This window comes from Amphiprion ocellaris, chromosome 7 (assembly GCF_022539595.1).
Source record: "Amphiprion ocellaris isolate individual 3 ecotype Okinawa chromosome 7, ASM2253959v1, whole genome shotgun sequence".
Lineage (NCBI taxonomy): Eukaryota > Metazoa > Chordata > Actinopteri > Pomacentridae > Amphiprion > Amphiprion ocellaris.
This window is the reverse complement of record NC_072772.1, coordinates 8597559-8616830: the sequence shown is the minus strand read 5'-3', so window position 1 is coordinate 8616830 and position 19272 is coordinate 8597559. Positions and strand designations below refer to the sequence as shown.

The following is a 19272-nucleotide window of genomic DNA, read 5'->3' as shown; positions in this document are numbered from 1 at the left end:
AATCTGTGCTCACTTTGAAAGACATTGTACATGTTGATTCCAAGTTTCTTGGATTGTTGTACAAATAAAAATTGTAGTTCTTTTTTCAGTTTTTATAATTTATGGCATTATAACTTTGTTATATAGACACGGATGACATGCCTGAGGTCCTCATACCTCTAGCCATGGTTGTGCTGCTTTCACAGAGGTGCAGGACCATATATTGGAGTGAAAATGATGCCACAATGAGTAATAATGTGACAGTATTAAAAATAAATAAATGATAAATAAATAAATCATTGGCATTCAGAGGGTTAACCTGAAATGATTACAACTGTAATGTTCCACTATAAAGCTATTGACATCAGTAACTATTTGTGAGTGTACTGTAATAGTTGTAAATGCCATTGTAGCTGTAGGACTAGATGTATTGAAAATGTCGTACCTGAAAATAGTGACATTATCAGTGCAAAGTAACCACTTCAGTCCTGAAGTGCTGGTATCAGCACTGACCTTTCAGAGGCCATACATCAAACCCTCCTCTGCATGTGTGTATGAGCATATAGCAGCCATCACTGCAGCCTCTAAAAACCAGTGCAGGGTGAGAAACATAAACCCTCTAAAGTCCTCAGAATTTTCATTGTGTGTGTAAATGGTATCAAAGCAAGTTGCTGCCATACAGAGAGGTAAAAAGCAGTGGTTTGTCTGCCCCTCTGCTTTCACGAGCCATATAATATATAATTTCCCATTCCAAGGTCACATGCATCTGGCCAGGGCTCACTCATTAAACCACAATTTAGTGTGAAATGGGGCTAGAACTCATCCATATCATGCAATTTACCACAGCAGGTTATACAATTCTTTTCTTCTTTTTCTTTTTTTGCATGGTCTTGCCTGCAGAGCTCATTTGCCAGCTAAACTACAGTGTTTTAGGAAAACGCTGCCCCTTGCAAGCACCAGCTGAGTGCAATTTAGTCCAGTGAAGCTTCATTTGACTAAAATGAAATTCTAAAAAAAAAACAGCTTTCCATCTTTTTATATCTTTCTGTTGTTTTCTCACTTGTGAACACGCAGACATTCACCCTCACACTAACGCACATATACAGTGTAAGTAATAAGCAATAAAGAGGGTTGCAACCTACCCACTGTGTTGTATATTTGCCTGAAAGTAATAAGGCACTCAAAATTTAAGATCAAGGTAATAAAATGATGCATCATCTGTGGCAAATTACAGTCTGTTTAGTCTTTATTGGTGCATGGAGTGCAGTAAGTGCTGTTTGCAAATGTGATAATAAACACATAAAACAAGTGCATAGGTGAACTATACGTGAGGACACATTCAACTTAGATAAAATCTTACTTTTTGTATTGAAACATTGTCTTTTTTTCAACTGATGTCCAAAAAAAATGTTACCAAGTGACCTCAAGTGACACTGTAAATGTGCTAACCTGCATCATAATTCATGCAAAATGAACTCCTTTACATTTTTTGCAGTGACAAAAGACTCAACATTTTCTAACATACAAATGGGATCTGCAAGATGATGCTTTTTTGGGTATTTAATGTCCCTCTCAGTGATTTCTTTTACAGAATTGCAGTTTTAGTTTTGTTTGCAAGACTGGGAATTGGTGGAATTTACTAACAAGTCTGATCTATGAAAATCAGAAACTACATCCACCCCACAAACATTGAATATTTCATAGCTTGTCTGTGCTTCATTTACTGTACATGTCAAAAAAAATAGAATTGCGCTTGCATGCACATAGAGTATATTCTCTCTCTTTGTCTATTTTTTCCCCAACACGCAGTTGCCAACGTGCAGGAACACCTCAGCCCACCCAGCTTTGCTCCAGATGCTCCTACCACCTGCTCGACTGCTATGACCCCCCAGCGCTCTTTAGCTACGCAATCAAACACGCATGCAAACACACACGTGTAGGTCTTTGCATTCTGCCTCCCCAAGTCCCTTATACTAACCTTAAGCATTACAACTAAATCTCTAACCCAACCTTTACCCTAAAGCAAAACTAAATCTTTTTTCCAACCTTCACCCTAAATCCAAGTCTTTACTCTTCAACGGCCCTTTGAAACTCTGTTCAGATGTGAGGAGCAGGCAGAAATGTTCTGACATCCAAAAGCTTTGAACCGGTCCCCATACGCGCAGATACAGAAATACTGCTTGTGTGCAGACTTCAGTTCATTCATATTTCAGTTTAATGACGCTTACAATTCACTATTAATATCATTCTAAGTGCTGTAATGGGTCTCTAAATTTCGTAATGCCTGTGCATTGTCTGCTATGTTCATTCATAAGAGAATAGAAGGTACTGTAGTGGATTAAAAGTAGACATTTAGACTGATCCTTTATGTGTTTTTTTCCCCAAGCAAACAAAAATAGCCCTGCCTACTAGAGCTACAACCATTCTGATGATTGAATCGAACAAATAACAAGACATGAGTGTCGAAGCTTGTCATCATCCATGTAGTAGGGTACAAAGCGCACATTTACATTTGCAAATGTCACATAATGTGCAGAGTATTTCAAGCTTTAAATAAGTGATAGAATTGATTAAAAGACATAAGAGAAGAAATTTTTGCAGATGTTATGTGTCTATCAGTCTAATGAACCACAAAACATGGTCAGGGCAGAAAAGGTAGCAAGACAGAGAGATTCATACTGACCTCTCTCTGCTCTTGCCTGACAAGAGGAATGTGAGGCGAATGCAAGTCTTTTAAATCAACTGGGGCACACAGACACAAATAAACACACAAGCACATACTCAAAAGAAAATGATCCCACATGCACTCCATGATGTAGTCACTCTTACCTGATCCAGACTGAAGAAGAGGGGTGAATTTAGAAAAGAATCAAAGGTGTTGGTTTCAAAGTAGGTATTCTGAAGTGATATCTATTTTCAGGAGAGGTTTGCGTGTGTGTGAATGTGTGCTTATGCACTGACAGGAGGTTAATGTACTGTAAATACACCTTCAAAGACAGTCATGCTCCTGTACCTGAATTAAAGTGTGTGCTTTATGGAGTCGGCTCCTACATCGAGAGGCTGACTCAACACATTGCAGAAAGCTCTCTACCAAAAGAAAAAAATCTGCACGTTGCTGATCAAGTCAAACGTGTACAAATCGTTTCCCCAATTTCCATACAAATAAGATTTAAGTTTTCGTGTTCCTTACTAACTAATCTGGCATCTTGTTGCCAGTTCTGATGCACACAAGGACTCAGTCACACCACTGGTGGATTATATTTAAGAACAAATGAGCCTGTGTTTTGCAGTTCAGAGATCCGCTCTGTGCTCCGGCTGCAGCACAGTTAAAGTTTCTACTGCAAATTCAATCCTCAGACAGGATGCACCGACTGGCAGATCTCCACATTGTTATGACAGATTCTGCTCATGTTGCACTGTGCTAAGGCCGACCATGTCCATTAGGGGGTCAGGTCTGCGTTTCGATAGTAACTCTGCAGGGCTTGGAGAGCCGCCCATGTCACAAGTGCAGTACACACACAAGAGCTAAGATGTCACATTTTGCATTCACAATGGATCTTCACCACAGCAGTGTTTCCCCTTGAGACAAACCAAAATAGAAATTCACATAGAAACAGACATGCAGCTATAGGTTAAATCCAATAAATTCATAAATACCTGTAATTTGTCTTATGGCACTTATCCAAATTGTTTTTGCCTTCGGTGTTGTATCAACTCTCAGATGTATTTTGCTTTGGATAAAAGTGTCTACTAAATGAAATTGTAGAAATGTAGAATAATTAAGCTGTATATGAAGACAAAGCATTTCACTGTAACTGCAGAAGGTGCCATCTTTGGTGTGCACTAAACATCACCAGGGTTACAGACATCACTGCTCTCATTTTGCTCCCAGTTTGACTCCTCTTCTTCACACAATCACTGCTACGTGTTGTAGCTTTAGGGTAAGTTATAAAAGAAAGAAGAAAAAAGCAGTAGTGGAAAGCGTCTTTAAAAACCCTCACAGAAGAGGAAAATGCAATAAAAGATTACCTGAGGAAATATAAAATAACAGAGAGGGCAGGAAAAGAGATAATTAAGCATGTGACATAAAGTGGAAGCAGATAATAATGAAGGCGTCAAGTTGAGACGAAATGAGAACTTGTGTGGATTTATCTAATTCATTCAGGTGGCCAGAAATGTTGAGGCTAAATTAATCTATCAAGTGCAGTGTTTTACTACTTATCAGAGAGGCTTTACTGCTTATCCACAAGGATTTATCAGTCCTGCTGTCTGATAGCTAAGTTCGACCCTAAACCGTAAAAAGAGCCTATATGTCCAACCACAGGACAGAACCTAACAGTGAGGAGAGGAGGAGGATGGAGTGGGATTATGACATCAACTGTCTGCTGTTTATGTCACCGCCTCTGCATTTCTGCAGCACACTTCAGGGGACACTGCTTCTGCACAAACTCAGCAGCCAAGACCTTGTATAACACGTATCATAAAGTTCATTCATGGCAAGAGGACTCCTCAGCAGCTACTAGAACTAGTCATTTAGAAAACAACAGTTTCGATTTGGCATTGAAAGAAAAATACACAACTTCTGCGCTCAAATTGGTACTTGAATATTGTCTTTAAAGTTCACTGTACAATGCTTTGTGTTTGCATCAACAAATACAGAGTAGACATGTATAATAGGGAAAAAAAGCTCTGCTTTGATGAAATTCTGTTTATATCCTACTGATATTTCTGCAATAATATCCTCTGGTTTGTGTTATTAGTGCAGAAAATGCTATATTTATACAGAGCATGCACATCATAGTGCCTTCCATCCTGCAGATAAGTAGTATATATGAGTAATTCATACACAAAACCAAAGCATAGTGATAAGCATCAGTAAATAAACTGAAGTGTTCATAATATGTTGCTGAAGCTGAATCAGTTTATTTTTGTGTGTTGGTGATATGATAAAGAATGTATATGCAGTTGTGTTAAACATACAGAAGAGGCATGATGATCACTGTGAGCATCTGTAGTCCCCTTTTAAATAGCGCGCACAAACATACACGCTTTAACATTGCAAGGCACTTAGAGATAACAATCGATGAATTATTCATATGTGTATTTACAAGGAATTTCTTTTTCTCTTCCAATGGAATGATTATTTGAAGTAGTACGTACACAGCCTGCTGTACGTTGTTTCCTTGTGGGAAGGAAACCAGTGTGATGTACAGTAGACTATAATAGCGTGAGAGACGGGCCGCAAAGGGCGCAGCACTCAGATCATTAAGTCGTTCGTTCTTTCAGTCTTGCATCCACACTGCAACAGGTATTGATTATATTCGTGAAGGTGTTATGATGAATATGTCTGAGACTCAGGGTTAAGTAGCACCAATGGTTTCCATGTTGTTACATACACACACACACAGACTCACACATACTTGATGCAATAATAGCATTGATCACAATCATAATGGTGGGGTTTTGAGACTGCTGCAGACAGCCCTCTATGGTCTGGAAAACCTCCAGACGATCGGTAGCCTTTCTGAAGTGCTAGTTGTTCTTATTTAAGCAGCATGCTTAATAAAAGTTAAATCAAAAAGGACACAGAGAGCAGTGAATACATTACAAGATGCTGTGATTTGAGTCCACTGGTTTTATTCATTTAATCACCAATCGCAGCCCTCTGTGTGTTCGATATCATGAGTCTGAGTCATAATTTAAACACAGCAGCGTGACAGACTTTCATCCGCTCTAATGTACTCTACATGTAGCAGCCGTGCTTGCGTCACAAAGCAGTCTTTTCATTTTCTAATCATGAGGAGGAAACACGCTTTGATCGTTTTTCTATCAGTTCTAAATAGTATTGATTAAGCTTCAACATGTGTTGCACTAATCAGTTTAAATACGTGTTTTTTTTAAAAAAAAATTGACCAGAAATAACGAATAGATAGCTAAATAAATGCATTAAGCTCAAATGGCCTCTCCTTGCTGCACCAGTGTTGGTTTCTCTTTCGTAGTCCTCAGCACTTTGTGCCCTCTCCTCATTGCTTTGTGCCTCACCCCCCTTAATGGATATTGACTGTAGGAAGATAGAAGAGAGGAACTGTATGCTCACACTCAGGGCTGCTTCATTTGTTTTCTTTTACTCAGTAGTGCGCTGGTGCAATGTTGATGCCTTCTAATGGATATTAATCTCACAAAGCCCTCTGATCACATCCCATCTGAGATGTCAGACGGAAGATTCAGCCCTGATCTTATATAGTGAAGTAACATCACAACGATTTATACAATATGCAGTACAGAGCTTTGTTGTTGCACTGAGCTGCGCTACATCCCACTCTGATGCTTTTTTCTCTTTTATTTGACAGTTTCTGGGTTTCCTGTGCTGAAATAGTCACACTGCTGTTGAGACCTTGGATTTTTTTTTTTGTCAACCTCCAACCTCAACGTTGGAATCCTGTTACTGTGGTAACAGCAAGTGCGGTTAAATACTACTGCGAACTCCTCTTGAGCGGCTTTGTCAAAGAACTGCAACTAGTGTATTCATTTACAGCGACACCAAACAAAAACATTGTTTCCATAAAGTAGACAGTCTAAAATAATTGCAATCTCAGTCTGATTTCATGCTCCACATGGTACAAGCTGTTTTCCACACAGGACACCATAGAATTAGTTATCTCGCCTTTAGAGTTGGAGGTGTGCAGCCTGTTGCCTGCAGCTCTTCGTCTAACAGCTAACTGTGCCTATTTTTTGTGTTTGTTTTTCCATCACTCCCTTGTTAAAATTGAAAACTGATCTGCTGTTGAAAACTTGTGAGAAATGGCCGTTGTTTTGTAGATGTCTTTTTGATGATTCTTTTGTGTATGTTTGCTCTGATGGCTTCACAGTAAAAGCCACTCCATCTTCCACCTTTCATCTTTTTAATGGGAAGCAATGGCAGTCTGTTTTTATGTCTGCGTTAGCAGCCACAGAATACGGCTCATACATGTTTTCAAGAGAGCAAATTGTGCTGGAAGCAAGTGACAGCAGGTAATCTTGTGTTTTTCAGTTTGACCCCATAACGGTACTGTTGTTTCGGTGTTACCATTAATTAATACAAGCACACTGATAAAGAAGCTTGTTTATAATGACTTACTGGCTGGGGAACATGGTGGCACAGGTTTAGTGCGGAGCGGGATTTTCTTTCATATTAGTGGGTTGTGTTGCAAGCAGCTCTCCAAATGATAAAGGTGTTGCCAATACTGTGGGGAAAATAATGACTGTACCTACTATAGATATTTTGCTACTTACAATTTGAATTTGTTTGCTATCTGCTCTGTGTAAACACTGCCTGCAGTTCAGCCCAGTTCAGCCAAAAAGTGCCAGTTTTTTTGTCACGTGACTCTTGGTCACAGCAGGTGCATTGAGGACGGAATTTTTAGTTTTTAGAGAATCTAATTAGTTCAAATCCTTTATTTTTACGTTTTTTTGTTGTTGTTTTTAACGTGACATGTTGAATTCATTGATTTTGAAGAAATATCACAATCTTAAACCTGGATTTGTTTGTGATGGCACAGCACATCACAAATGAGTAGTTAAGGAAATGTCTGGCAGATGTCGTTTTACAGTTTCTGGCTCTGATAAATGGTGTAATTTTGGATGTTTTTAAAGATAGCAAGCATTTAAAGCCTACTGCTGGTTTTGGGGTTTAGATGATTAAAAACAGAAGGGCAGCATGACAGTGACAAAGCTACTTCAGATGACATGAGCTCCGAAGGAAAAATGATCAAGTATTTGGCACAAGAGAGACAAAAAGTGAAAACTGACTTGTTTCTTTATGAAGCCTCTAGAGCCTGCGGGAGTCTGCTGAGGGGCAGTTTCTGTTTATTCAGTCAGAACAGAGTGAGCTCATTGGAAGAGGGGGGAGCTTTAAAGGTTCAGCCCGGTTCACACAGAGGCTGAACATGAAATCATACCAAGATCTGACATAGAGCTGAAGAATAAAAAAAAAAAGGTATTATGTTTGGTTAGAAACAGAGCCACTTCAGCTGAGAGAAATGTAAGAGATGCCACATCTGTCCATCCACCTTTGACGGCAAAACAGTGGAGGTATGTGTTGGTGACCACGAGAAAGTAAGTTAATGGTTAATTATAACGCAACTGCCTGATTTCAGTTTAGTTGGTGTAGGTCTATGAGAAGTTACAGCCACCTATGTGTAAGATAGTAGAGTATAAACATGAAATTTAATAGTCTAGATAGAGATATATTCAGAATAGTGATATATTGAGGCTTTGTAATGAGGTCCCAGTAGTGGGAGTAGTCTGTATCTGTTATTAAAATGCAACCTGCCGGCATTTTTAGAAGGCTGTAAAACACTACTGTGTGGTATTGTCGAGTTTAATTTCTTTTGCATCAAATTTTGTAGGATTGCAGCTGGGAATTTTTAGAACGAGTTCAATAACATTTGCGTTGACTAACTCATTGTTTCAGGGCGTACTTTCTGATTTACAGTTTTCATTAGGCAGAAATGAAAATGCACCTGTTTTGGTTGTCAGAATATTTAATGGCTGCTATCAGTTGTTTTCACACCTATTGATACTGGCAGTAGTTGACCTCCTTCACCCTCTAGTAGGTGAAGTAGCCCATTATCAACTCATTTCATGGTGCTCTTTTGTCACCCCATTTAATGGTGGTGCCATCACATGTTTCCAGTCACACTTAAAGCGGAACAAAAGTTCACATTTGGTGACTTAAGGTGATATAAGTCATCAAACTCGCATCTGAGACCATTATTTTCATATTACTTTCTGACATAGGCTTGTTTACCTTAGTTTTCACTCATTGTTTGGTTAAACTTAGTCCAGGAAAGGGTTGTGGTTTATGTTAAATATACCATTTCCACTTGTTACAAAGTTCCATTTGGCAGTTTTCTGGGGTGAAGACTCCAGTGGAGATTTTACATGCACCTATTAATGTAACTGCAAGAGGTTCCTTCCATAATCTGGGTTTCTTTCAGCTGATCAGTGATCGCAATGGATGCCAACACACCTTCTGGCCTAGTAGTATGTGCAGAAGTGCACCTACTGCTGATATCTATGGGCATAACAACCCATAACTGTTTAATGGTCTGACAGCATCCAAATGGAACAGAAAATGTTTGTTATTCCTGAACTATTTCAGATCTCACCTTGTCGTTGTTATGGGAACAAGAGGGCTTATCGTGCTTCAGAATTCTCGCAAGTGTCTCTTATCCATTGAACCTGAAATTATTCGCTTTGGCCCAACAGTTGTGGTGCTTTTACTTATGGAATTTGAAGATGTTTTTTCTTTCAGATTAATTAAAAAATAGACACATTCTATCTCTAAACGGGTCTTTCTATAAATGTCTCTTCTGTCTATATATGATGGCATACATTTTACTAATTACAACATATATTTTTGTGGGTTTGCTGTTGTTGCTTTCTGAACAAATTGCAGGCAGTCAGATTATAATTATGTGGTTTAATCTTTGTTATGCCAGATCAATAAAACTGTTTAAAAGGTTAGAAAACACTCGTGCATTTTTGGGTTGATTGCTTTAGTACTTGTGTAAGACAGTAACTTTAAAATTTTGAGATGTACAGTTTATTCAGAATTGCAAAACACTTAGGTAATCTGTTAAACAATCTGAAGCTCAAAAGAAAACACACATTTACACTTACAACGACATCTATGTGACCAGGGCCACTAACAGCATGCAGCATTGCCCTGCTAGTTGCAGATGGACTGTTGCTATGCAGGACCACATTAAATACATATGAAAATGTATGAAAACATGTTTGGAATTGCAAGAAGCTGCTTGTCTCCCACAGTTAGCAGACTATCAGAGTAGGTAAAGGAGACTTGTCCTGAACAAAGTGTTCTGTCTCCCTCTCTGAGAAATAACACCACAATCACATTTCTGTACAGACTCCCATTTTCATATCTCAGAAGTCTTGACTTTTCACAAATTAAGAGGAACTGTCTGTTTCTCCTGTCAACATGAATGGATCTGATTCTGTCAGACATTCTCCTTCCAAGGATTACTTTCCCCAGAGAGACAATTTCAGCTGTTGATCAAGAGGAAAAAGGCCAAATTGGTTATCAGACAATTTTGTAAGGCTGTGAAGGCATTTTTGATTTACTTCTGTTATTACAGCAGATGGGGTGATATATTTGGCCATTTTATTTGCACCTCAGAAAAAAAAAATAACCAGCCCACAGTACTTGTGTGTGATAGTATTAAAACCACCTGTCATTCATAACAAGATCTAGGAGATGTTCCCAAACTGTTGCCATGGCAACTTCCTAACATATGAAAACTCCTGAGCTCTGAAAATAAACCGGGCTTTCCCAAGCATTCACAGAGAGAATGAGGCAGTGATGTTGCCAGAGCTTTGGGTTTTGAGAGAGAGAATGTGGAAGATTCCCTAAGAGTGCAAAGATTTCGATGAGAACGCGACTACATCGCCTGCAAGTGCTCGGTGGTAGTTAACCACACTCTTTCTCACACAACTCCAGAGAGGCATCCCTCAGCTGTAGCAGTTAAAAGAGGAAGCGGCAGAGTAGGTGAGAAGGATTGCGGAGAGAAATCTCCCCCACTGACAGGTACATAAACATTCTGTACCGAAGAGAGACAGAGCCATCAATAAATACACCGTACGAGAGGGATCCAAACCAGCAGCAGCAGAAAACAACCTGCCAATCTAAATGCGATTGCATCCATATTAATGCATGGTTTCAGATATTCAAATCAATAACAGTGCAGTTTGCACATCACCTTATAATTCTAAATAGTCAAGGGATGAAAGCGGTAACATGCCATAACTCATATCAAGTGCATGAGTGGTACTTTAGAATGTGATGCATAGAAATCTGAGTGTTGAAGAAAACAGGAACAAACTGAGAACTACGTAATAATTCTTGATGAGTCGTTCCTGAAAAACCCTGGATTGAGGACTACATAACAGATGAGCGATGAGTTAGGAGAGAACACAGTGTATTAATGAACTGTTAGGCAATGAAAAGTTGGGGACTTCTGTCTGCATAAGATTTTCCTGAATAATTATGAATTTAAATCAAGAGAGACTGCTGTCTGACATATGCTATGTTTCTGTATATATTTAAAGTTATTCAGGAGCTAGTCATTAATGAATCATCAAGGTGTTATTGTAAAAGGCTTCTTAAGTGGATCTTCTGTTTCCATTTTAAGCCAAAGAAAAATTATTTTAGTGTTTACATCAACCTTTCATTTAGATCTAGAAACAAAACACTCAAGTCTGTACATGTATGTCATATACACTGAACCAGCACTTCTTCTTGGGAACATTCATCTCTCAGTATATTTCAGTGTTTCAATCCCATAAGAGGTCCTGCATGCAGAATTCATAGATCCATATTAAACATCGACCACTAACCAAAGTACCCATAGCACATCTAGGCCATTATCCATCGAATATTAACATTTAAAAAAAAAAAACTCTTACATTTTGGTTACTTCTCAGATCGAGCCCCCAAGACACTGAAATTTCAGGAACCACAAACTTAAGAGCTCAACCCCCTAAATCCCCTTTTCTGTCTGACCGGTCCGAGGATTTACTGATCAGATAACACCTAACACTGATCAACCACAAAACAATCTCCTTTGCTATCTGGCCCCAAATCATGAATAACTTGGCAGAGTATACTTTCACCGTCAGATATGCAAATAAGAGGCAGATCCCAACCAAACGAGTGACCACAGAAGCGTGATAGAGAAAGGATGACTGAAAAAGTAAAGAGTCAGTGGTCACTGCACGACAGGTGAGGTGGAACAAAGATGCAGATACATTTAAAATGTGTCAAATATAATCATGTAAGAGAGGAATACTTTGAAAATTTTGACTTATAAATTCCAAACTTTACAGAACTATATGCCAAAGAAAAGTAATAGACTGTGCCTGCATGTCACAATCTGAGGGATATATACTTAAAATATCACTGAATACCTTAATTATCTTGACAGAGCCTACTATACATGTGGCAAACATACTCACATATCCACAAAACATGTATTTACACTCTTTGGATTTTCTTTTTTGTTCTTTTTAATCATCAATTTTATTTTTCATTTTTAAAAATCTCCTCACCTCTTGTTTTCTTTAATTTCACCATCCTGAATGCTTTGGCAGAATTGTTACCCTGATATGCATGCAAATAAAGCATACTGAATAGTAAAGAACTGGATAAGTTTCCTACATATTTGAATGTTGTGCATTAAATGAGGCTAAATTCAATGATAACATCATTACAATTCTAAGTTAGTTCATTCCCAGCTCAGTGTGCTGTAGCATGTTGTGCACAAAGATCTGAACACTTACCTGTTTGTTTAAGACATCTGTTTAAGTGAAATATATGATCCCTCTTTTATACATTCAGGACTTTGTGTATTTACGGTTGTAGTGATTTGATTTCATTCACTCAGTAGCAGCCAAAACTGCCAACATAACGACAATGCCAATGCCCTCATCAAGCCAAATCTCACAAAACATAGGAAAACGTCTCATTCATAAAGCCATAATGAAAATGCTGGTAATAAAAGCATGCAGCAAAAGTATCAGCACAGTAGTAAAGCAAACTAAGAGACGAGCATTAAAACTTGTTCGACAGACTTTCCTCACATTTGGCCCTGACTAGCCTGTGTTCAGTGAACCCGACAATGGCTCTGTTCCACTACAGATGTCTTTATCATTTCAGTTGATTAGACTTTTACGACTGGATGGCGCTAATCTCCACTTATATCATCTGTCATCTGCTCTCATCCTCGTAGCGATGGCTGATGTCTCCTGATTAACTTGCATACAGCTCCACACACGATCACACTTTTAAACACATACAGGCACACGAATGGCTCTTATATGCTTTAAAAGATTCCTAAAAGTCACCATCGATGCTACAGACAGAAAATTAAAACACAGATATACAATGGATAAATTGACAGTGCAGATGGACAGACCTGTAAACCAGTGTGTCATCCCCAGAGCTGTTGTACTGGACTTGGAACATCCTGACTCCTGATGTTGGAGTTTGACTGCTCCATCTAATGAGGGCAGAGTTCCCCGTCAGCTCCACCAGTGAGACCCTCCTGTCTGCCACTCTAGTCTCGTTGTTGGGCAACGCAACTTTAGAGGAGGTCAGGATGTCAGAGGGGGCAGGATCGGAGGAAGGGTCTCGGCTGCGACTGGTGCTGTTTGCCAGATGGGGCATCGCCGTGACGACTAACTCCACCCTTCCTGTGGATTCACCTGCTGCGTTGGAGGCAATGCAGGTGAAGTTTCCTGAGTCCTTCAGGGACGTTACGTTGATCTCCAGGCTTCCGTTGGGGAAGACTAAAGTTCTGAAGCAAAAGGAAATTGAGATGTCGTTGTAATGGTTATCTTTACTGAAATGTAACAAACATATAGGGAGCTTTGTAAAAGTTCATGCAGCAATTTTTAATTCCCTTCCCTCTAATCCCTCATTTTTATTCTTTTCCTCCAAGTCACATCTGCTGGCTCCCAGTCATTCAGATAGGATGCTGTTCTAATTCTCATTACAGCTTGGATTGGCAGAATCAGAACGTCATACAAACACGGGCCAGGACACGATTTACTCCCCATTCAATTTAGTGAAGACATGATCAAGTCACATCCACTTCCACGTCTCGGTCCCACAAGCCCTCCTTCTCTGTCTCCCACTCTCCACCTAATTGCTAATCAGTGTTCACTTTAATAAGCCATTTACTCGCATGTGTACTTTGCTGCCTCCAGCACCTAATGCTGATGCCAACTTCCACCACCAGCATCCACCCGGACTCTAATCGTAATCAATGCAGTGACAGCCAGGCTGAGGGGTTATGTTGCTGATCGGTCTTGTGATTCATCCCCATAATTTTCAGAATTACCACAAATGGCACTTGCCAACAAAAAATAAACAATGCTTCATACCCATAAACTTGGCTGCTCTGGTTAAATATTTAATAATGCAACTCCAAGTGGAAAATCAAACAGTTCCCAAACAGCTGCAAAAAATACACATTACATTTCAATATGTTGTATATATAAAGCCATACCCACAAAACTCGTATCTGATAAGTGTGCCAACTAGGTTACCAGATCAGGATGAAAGAAAGGTGTCATGGGTGAGGAGATTCTGACCTCAACAACTATCTTATAATCTTCTTTCTGAGTTGGCCCACACAAGTCAAGTGCCTACGCCCAACTACAGCCAAGACAGAAATTATCTAAGATGTATCGTCTTTCTGACTTGGATGCACATTGACACATGGCAGTGAACTACAGCAGTGCAAGAGTAACTATTTAAACAACTCCTCTCTTACACCCACCAACCTCTATTACCAGGTTTCCAACATCACTGAATCAAAAACTGTATAAGCTGTAGGCCCAATGAGAAAAGCAATGAATCAAACTACACCATAGGATCATATTAATACCTGGAGCCATTTGATATAAGTCGCCCTTCAGGGCTGATCCAGTGGACTTCAGGCTCTGGGTCACCGTTTGCTTTGCACTTCAGACTGGCAGGTTGGCCTTCCATAGCCACAGTATGGGGTGACTTTCGGGTCAGAACCGGTGGATCGCAAATAAACTCCTAAAGGGCGAAATAGATAAGGTCATGCTTGACATGCTGTCTTGGTTATTTGACATCGCTTTTTATTAATTTTCTGCATGGCACGAATAAAAAAGCAGAAAAATGTCACCTCTTCAGGTATTGTCCAGAAGTACTTGGCACTGAGGTCGGGGGGAGAGGCGCATGTCTCCAGGTCATCTTCTCTGGTTAATCTCCTCAACCACAGAAGTTCACAGTTACAGTGAAGGGGGTTACCACCAAAACTCAACACAAGAGAGGAGAGGGGAGAGCCTTTGGACTTGGCATAAACTGGAATTCTCAGGAACAGCGGATCTGGAGGGATCTTCTTTAGCTTGTTGGACGTCATGTCTAGCCTGTTTAAGGACATGGTGTAGGGAGAAAGGGAAAAAATAGACATATAACATTAAAGGAGAGACAACAGGATATTTCTTTGGCCAACCAGTTAACCCATCATTGCACCTACACATTATATTTTACAAGTCACCCCTTCATTTGTATGTCCTTACCGGGCCAGTTTGTGCAGGTTGGTGAATACCCCCTGTGGAACATTTTCTATGAGGTTATGGTCCATATTTAGGGTATTGACATTGGTTAGGCGCCCAATTGTGTCCCAGGGCACTTGGGCAAGGTTGTTATAACTGAGGTCTAGATCCTCCAGTGTGGACAAGAAGTCATCGAAGGCATGAGGAGATATTGAGTGAAGCTGGTTGTTGGCCAAGATCAGATGGCGAAGATTGGTCAGACCTTTGAAATGGTCATCCTGGTTGTTGAAAAAAGTAAACAGATAGAAGTTTTGAGTATTTGTCAGGTACATTCACTGTATTTACTGTTCTGTGCATCATTTGTCACTGTAGATCTGTTGCTGAGTTTTGTATATCTGTTAAGCCTCTATCTCAGCTGAAATTTTGTCTGGCTGTGTTGTCTGATCCTGACTATTCATTTCCATTCACTACGGTTATTCCGTTCATTCATCCATCGTACCTTGATCACAGTTAGTCTATTAGAGTCCAGATGGAGCGCTCGCAGTCGCCGTAGGTCACTGAAGGCTGACGGAAGGATCTGACTGATGGTGTTTCTGGACAGGGTCAGATGTAACAGGCTGGTCATGTTGGCAAAGTCCTTTCTTCGGACAGCTAGGAGGGAGCCAAACAAACGCAAAGACTCAGTCCCAAGTATCAGGATATGCATAAGGTAGAGTAATGAGGAAGAATGGAACACAGCTTGTGCACTAAACAAGTTTCAGAGCACGATTGTTTGAATGACCCTAGAATGAGGTACTTTGACAAAAGTCGATGACTCACATTTGCAGTGTTCTGGAGCTTTTTATGAAATTGTTTGTTTCTTAGATGTAAGAGGAAATATAAGATGAATAAGAAAAAAGGTAGATACATTTACTGAAGTGCTTTAACTTGATTTTACTGAGCACAAGGCTATTGTGGAAGTAAACTTAGTTTTAAAGTTCAGGTCTAGCATTCATTCATATGATAATTATCCACTTATAACTGTTGCTGAACCATCGCTTCTAGTAGCTGTTTGACTGTCTTCCCTGCCTAATGACTGAATGTTCAGGACAAGAGTGTTGTGTAAGAGGTTGGAGAGGCCATATGAAGAGTGTTCATAGCCTGAGAAGAGTTCCTATTAGCTTAAATGTATTGGATTCCGAAGCACAAACCAAATGAAAAGGAGTTCTCCATTAACTATGAAGTCTCTATTTTCTACATTGATACTCTGGAAGGTGTATTATTTTCTCAATATATATATACTATATATATGTACACTATATATGTATTTTAAAGCGAATGTGCAAGTGCTTTGTCTGTTTTTGAGAAGAGGCTATATGTAGCTTTTCCTCTGTACATTGATCACCTTTTTAAGGGAACAAATCAGCTGTTTTGCATATGTTTCCTACTGTTTATTTGTGTAATGATTCCACTTGGCTGTTGAGATGAGTTGTAATAGCTATGCAGATGATACTCAACTGTATGATGATCCCAATAACATTACCACACAACACAAATTTTTTGCTTCACTCCTGCAAAGTCTCCAAAGGTAGTAAAACCTCCAGCAGCTCAGCAGAATCTTAAAATTGCTTTATTTTTCAGATAGATTAGTCCATGTCTTTGTCACCAGCTCTAGAATGGTGTGATGCCCTTATTTGTGCTCTTCCTGCTAAATTTATTCATCAGCTCTAGTTTATTCAGAATACAGCAGCCTAGACTAGAAATCTGACCCCATCACTACATTTTCTAAACAGCTTCACTGGTCTGTTTGTTGCAGAATTGATTTTAAAAGTTTGACTTTAAGTACAGAAATGGCCTGGATTTATAGCTCACATGATTTTGTCACACGGGTGCATCCCCAATTTTCTTCTTTATATTCAGGAATTTGGAGTTGATTCCAAACCAGACAACAGATCTTTTGATGCTCCTAAGGTGTGGAACAGTGCGCCAGCTGAGTAGTTGTTTGCATGAATGCTGTCCTGTTTTAAGAGTAAAAAGATTTTTTATGATGTTTATATGTGTATAATGTCTGCCTGTGCATTGCACCATTTAAACTGTCACATGAAACCTATTGTGCCTAAATATTTAGAAAGCCAACACCTTATTACCCTCAGCATTTGGAGAATAGAGATTACTTTTCAGAATTCCTGTAAAATTAACTTTTTGGCAGCGCACACTAAGAACCTTTATTGGTATCCCCCAAAATGAAACATTGAGTCTTTACCTTTGCACAGGGTAATGTTACTATGAAATAATTTCTGTTTAGCATCAAATTATCTTTCTGGATCCTGTGAGAGTAGTGTTTTCTTTAAGGTTGTCTGTCTTTGGTTTTGGCCAACTGTGGAATAAAGAACTAATGGGACTTCAGATTAAAATGAAAGGATAAAGCAACAATTCAGTTCTTAAAAATAAGTATGTTTCAAAGTCACAAAGAGAATTCTTTGATATAAAAAGAAGATGAATCATGAATGCGATTTACTTGGCTGAACCGCGAAACAACAACAACAAAAAGTATTAAAATTGAAAAGAAATGTCCAGGCTAATAAGAAGAGACAAACAAAATAGAATTGTGACTTGGACCAACATTTGCATTCAGTGTTCAGTTACAACCAAGTGTTCTGAGATAAGCTAAATATGCTGCCAAATTTCAATCAGCCACTGAGTTTTCATTTTTTTTCCTCTATGTAAACAACCGATCCAAACATACACACTGCAAAAGACGGATATGCCAGCGTGTGATGTGAATTTCAGTGGTGTATTAAATTAAATGGAACACAGGACAGACTGGCAGGCTCATTACCTGTGATGAAGTTCTCTTGAAGCCTCAGCTCCACTGTGCGTCGATCAATGGCGGCGGGAACAAACAGCAAGCCTGTCTTGGAGCAGAGGATAGCGAGCGACGGAGAAAGGCTCTGGCACATGCAGCGTTTCGGACACGGCTGTCCCCTGCATGCTGCTGCCAGCAACAGCAAAGAGAACCACAGCCGTTCCATTATCCTCCACTGGGAACGGGGCAACTGAAAGACAGAAAGACAGGAGCAATGAATTAAAGTGGATACGAAGAAGAAAAGGCTGTCAGGAAGCGGAATGCCAGAGTGGATTTCTGACCTCCAGAGAAACTTGATCAGTCACAAAGATGACATACTGTTGCAACAGGCGGCGCATTTCTTTGCTCAGGAAAGCAAACATGAAGGCTCTGTTTGATAGCTTTGTAAATCGACCGGATTTTGAACTGCAGCACAATTAGCCATTTAAACTGTTTCAAGTTTTTAAATTTCAGAACCTCATCTTGAACCCTTAGATGCATGAATGATTGGACCCTACACTCTTCCATAAGTGGGTCAAAAATGACCCATATAAGAATCAATGTGTTTTTATGCCATTTTGGTTAAGAATAATAATTTTTTGTTATTGTTTGTATTATATTTTTGTCCACACAAGAATGATTTCATGTTTGAAATACATTTGTTTTTCACTTTCTAACAGATTTTGAACATTTTGATGATTGAAAAAGAAGAATATTACATAGAACAGCAATACAGAACGGCAATCTTTTCCTCCAGCTGTTGCTGATCTCCATCCCGCCAAGTTTGTGCACTGCATCACCCTCTTGTATGATATTATCAGTGATAAAGAGCCCGGAGTAGTAATACAAATATTACAGTTTCTTTAAAAATCTAAAAGGTAACTTAAAAATTTAAATGGAATTATATCAAAAACATGTTTTTTGAGGAATAGCTGGAAAATCAAATTATAAAAACTTTTCATTACAAAGATAGTTGGAAGACAACCTCACCGGGTCATTTTTTGACCCATTTATGCTTCTAAGGGTTAATACATGGACATTGTATGAGGACTGTGACCCAGTTGAAAACTATGGTCTTGCTTTTTAATATGACAAGCCAAGTTTACCACCCGTGTACACTCTTGGACTTCTGCACACATTCTGTCAATTCAGTTACTTGCTGACTCACATCTTCCATACCTGGCAGAATGATAACTTTTTAACTTCTACAGTAGAAGCAAAATTAAATATCTGTTAATGTCTGTGACTCATGCATCCAAGTGTTACATTTTCCAGACATATCATAGCCTGTGTGCTTTATAATTAATCTATATTGAAACTCAGAGCTACACTGACGCACACTGACAGTATAATCAAGCAAAGACACAAAAGAAACAGAA

General features: G+C 39.2%; 1 protein-coding gene across 3 annotated transcripts in view; it reads right to left on the bottom strand.

The window, feature by feature from the left end:
• zgc:172282 (leucine-rich repeat and fibronectin type III domain-containing protein 1-like protein) overlaps positions 1-19272 on the bottom strand; it is a 196664-nt gene that overhangs the window by 76595 nt on the left and 100797 nt on the right. For all 3 annotated transcript variants that reach the window (XM_035946634.2, XM_035946635.2, XM_023266811.3), the window contains exons 3-8: positions 17888-18104; positions 15569-15720; positions 15094-15347; positions 14697-14940; positions 14430-14587; positions 12954-13334 (exon numbers count right to left, since the gene is read on the bottom strand). In XM_035946634.2, coding sequence (XP_035802527.1) covers positions 12954-13334; positions 14430-14587; positions 14697-14940; positions 15094-15347; positions 15569-15720; positions 17888-18080 — 1382 coding nt within the window. In that variant the 5' untranslated portion in view covers positions 18081-18104. The remainder of the gene's footprint in view (positions 1-12953; positions 13335-14429; positions 14588-14696; positions 14941-15093; positions 15348-15568; positions 15721-17887; positions 18105-19272) is intronic.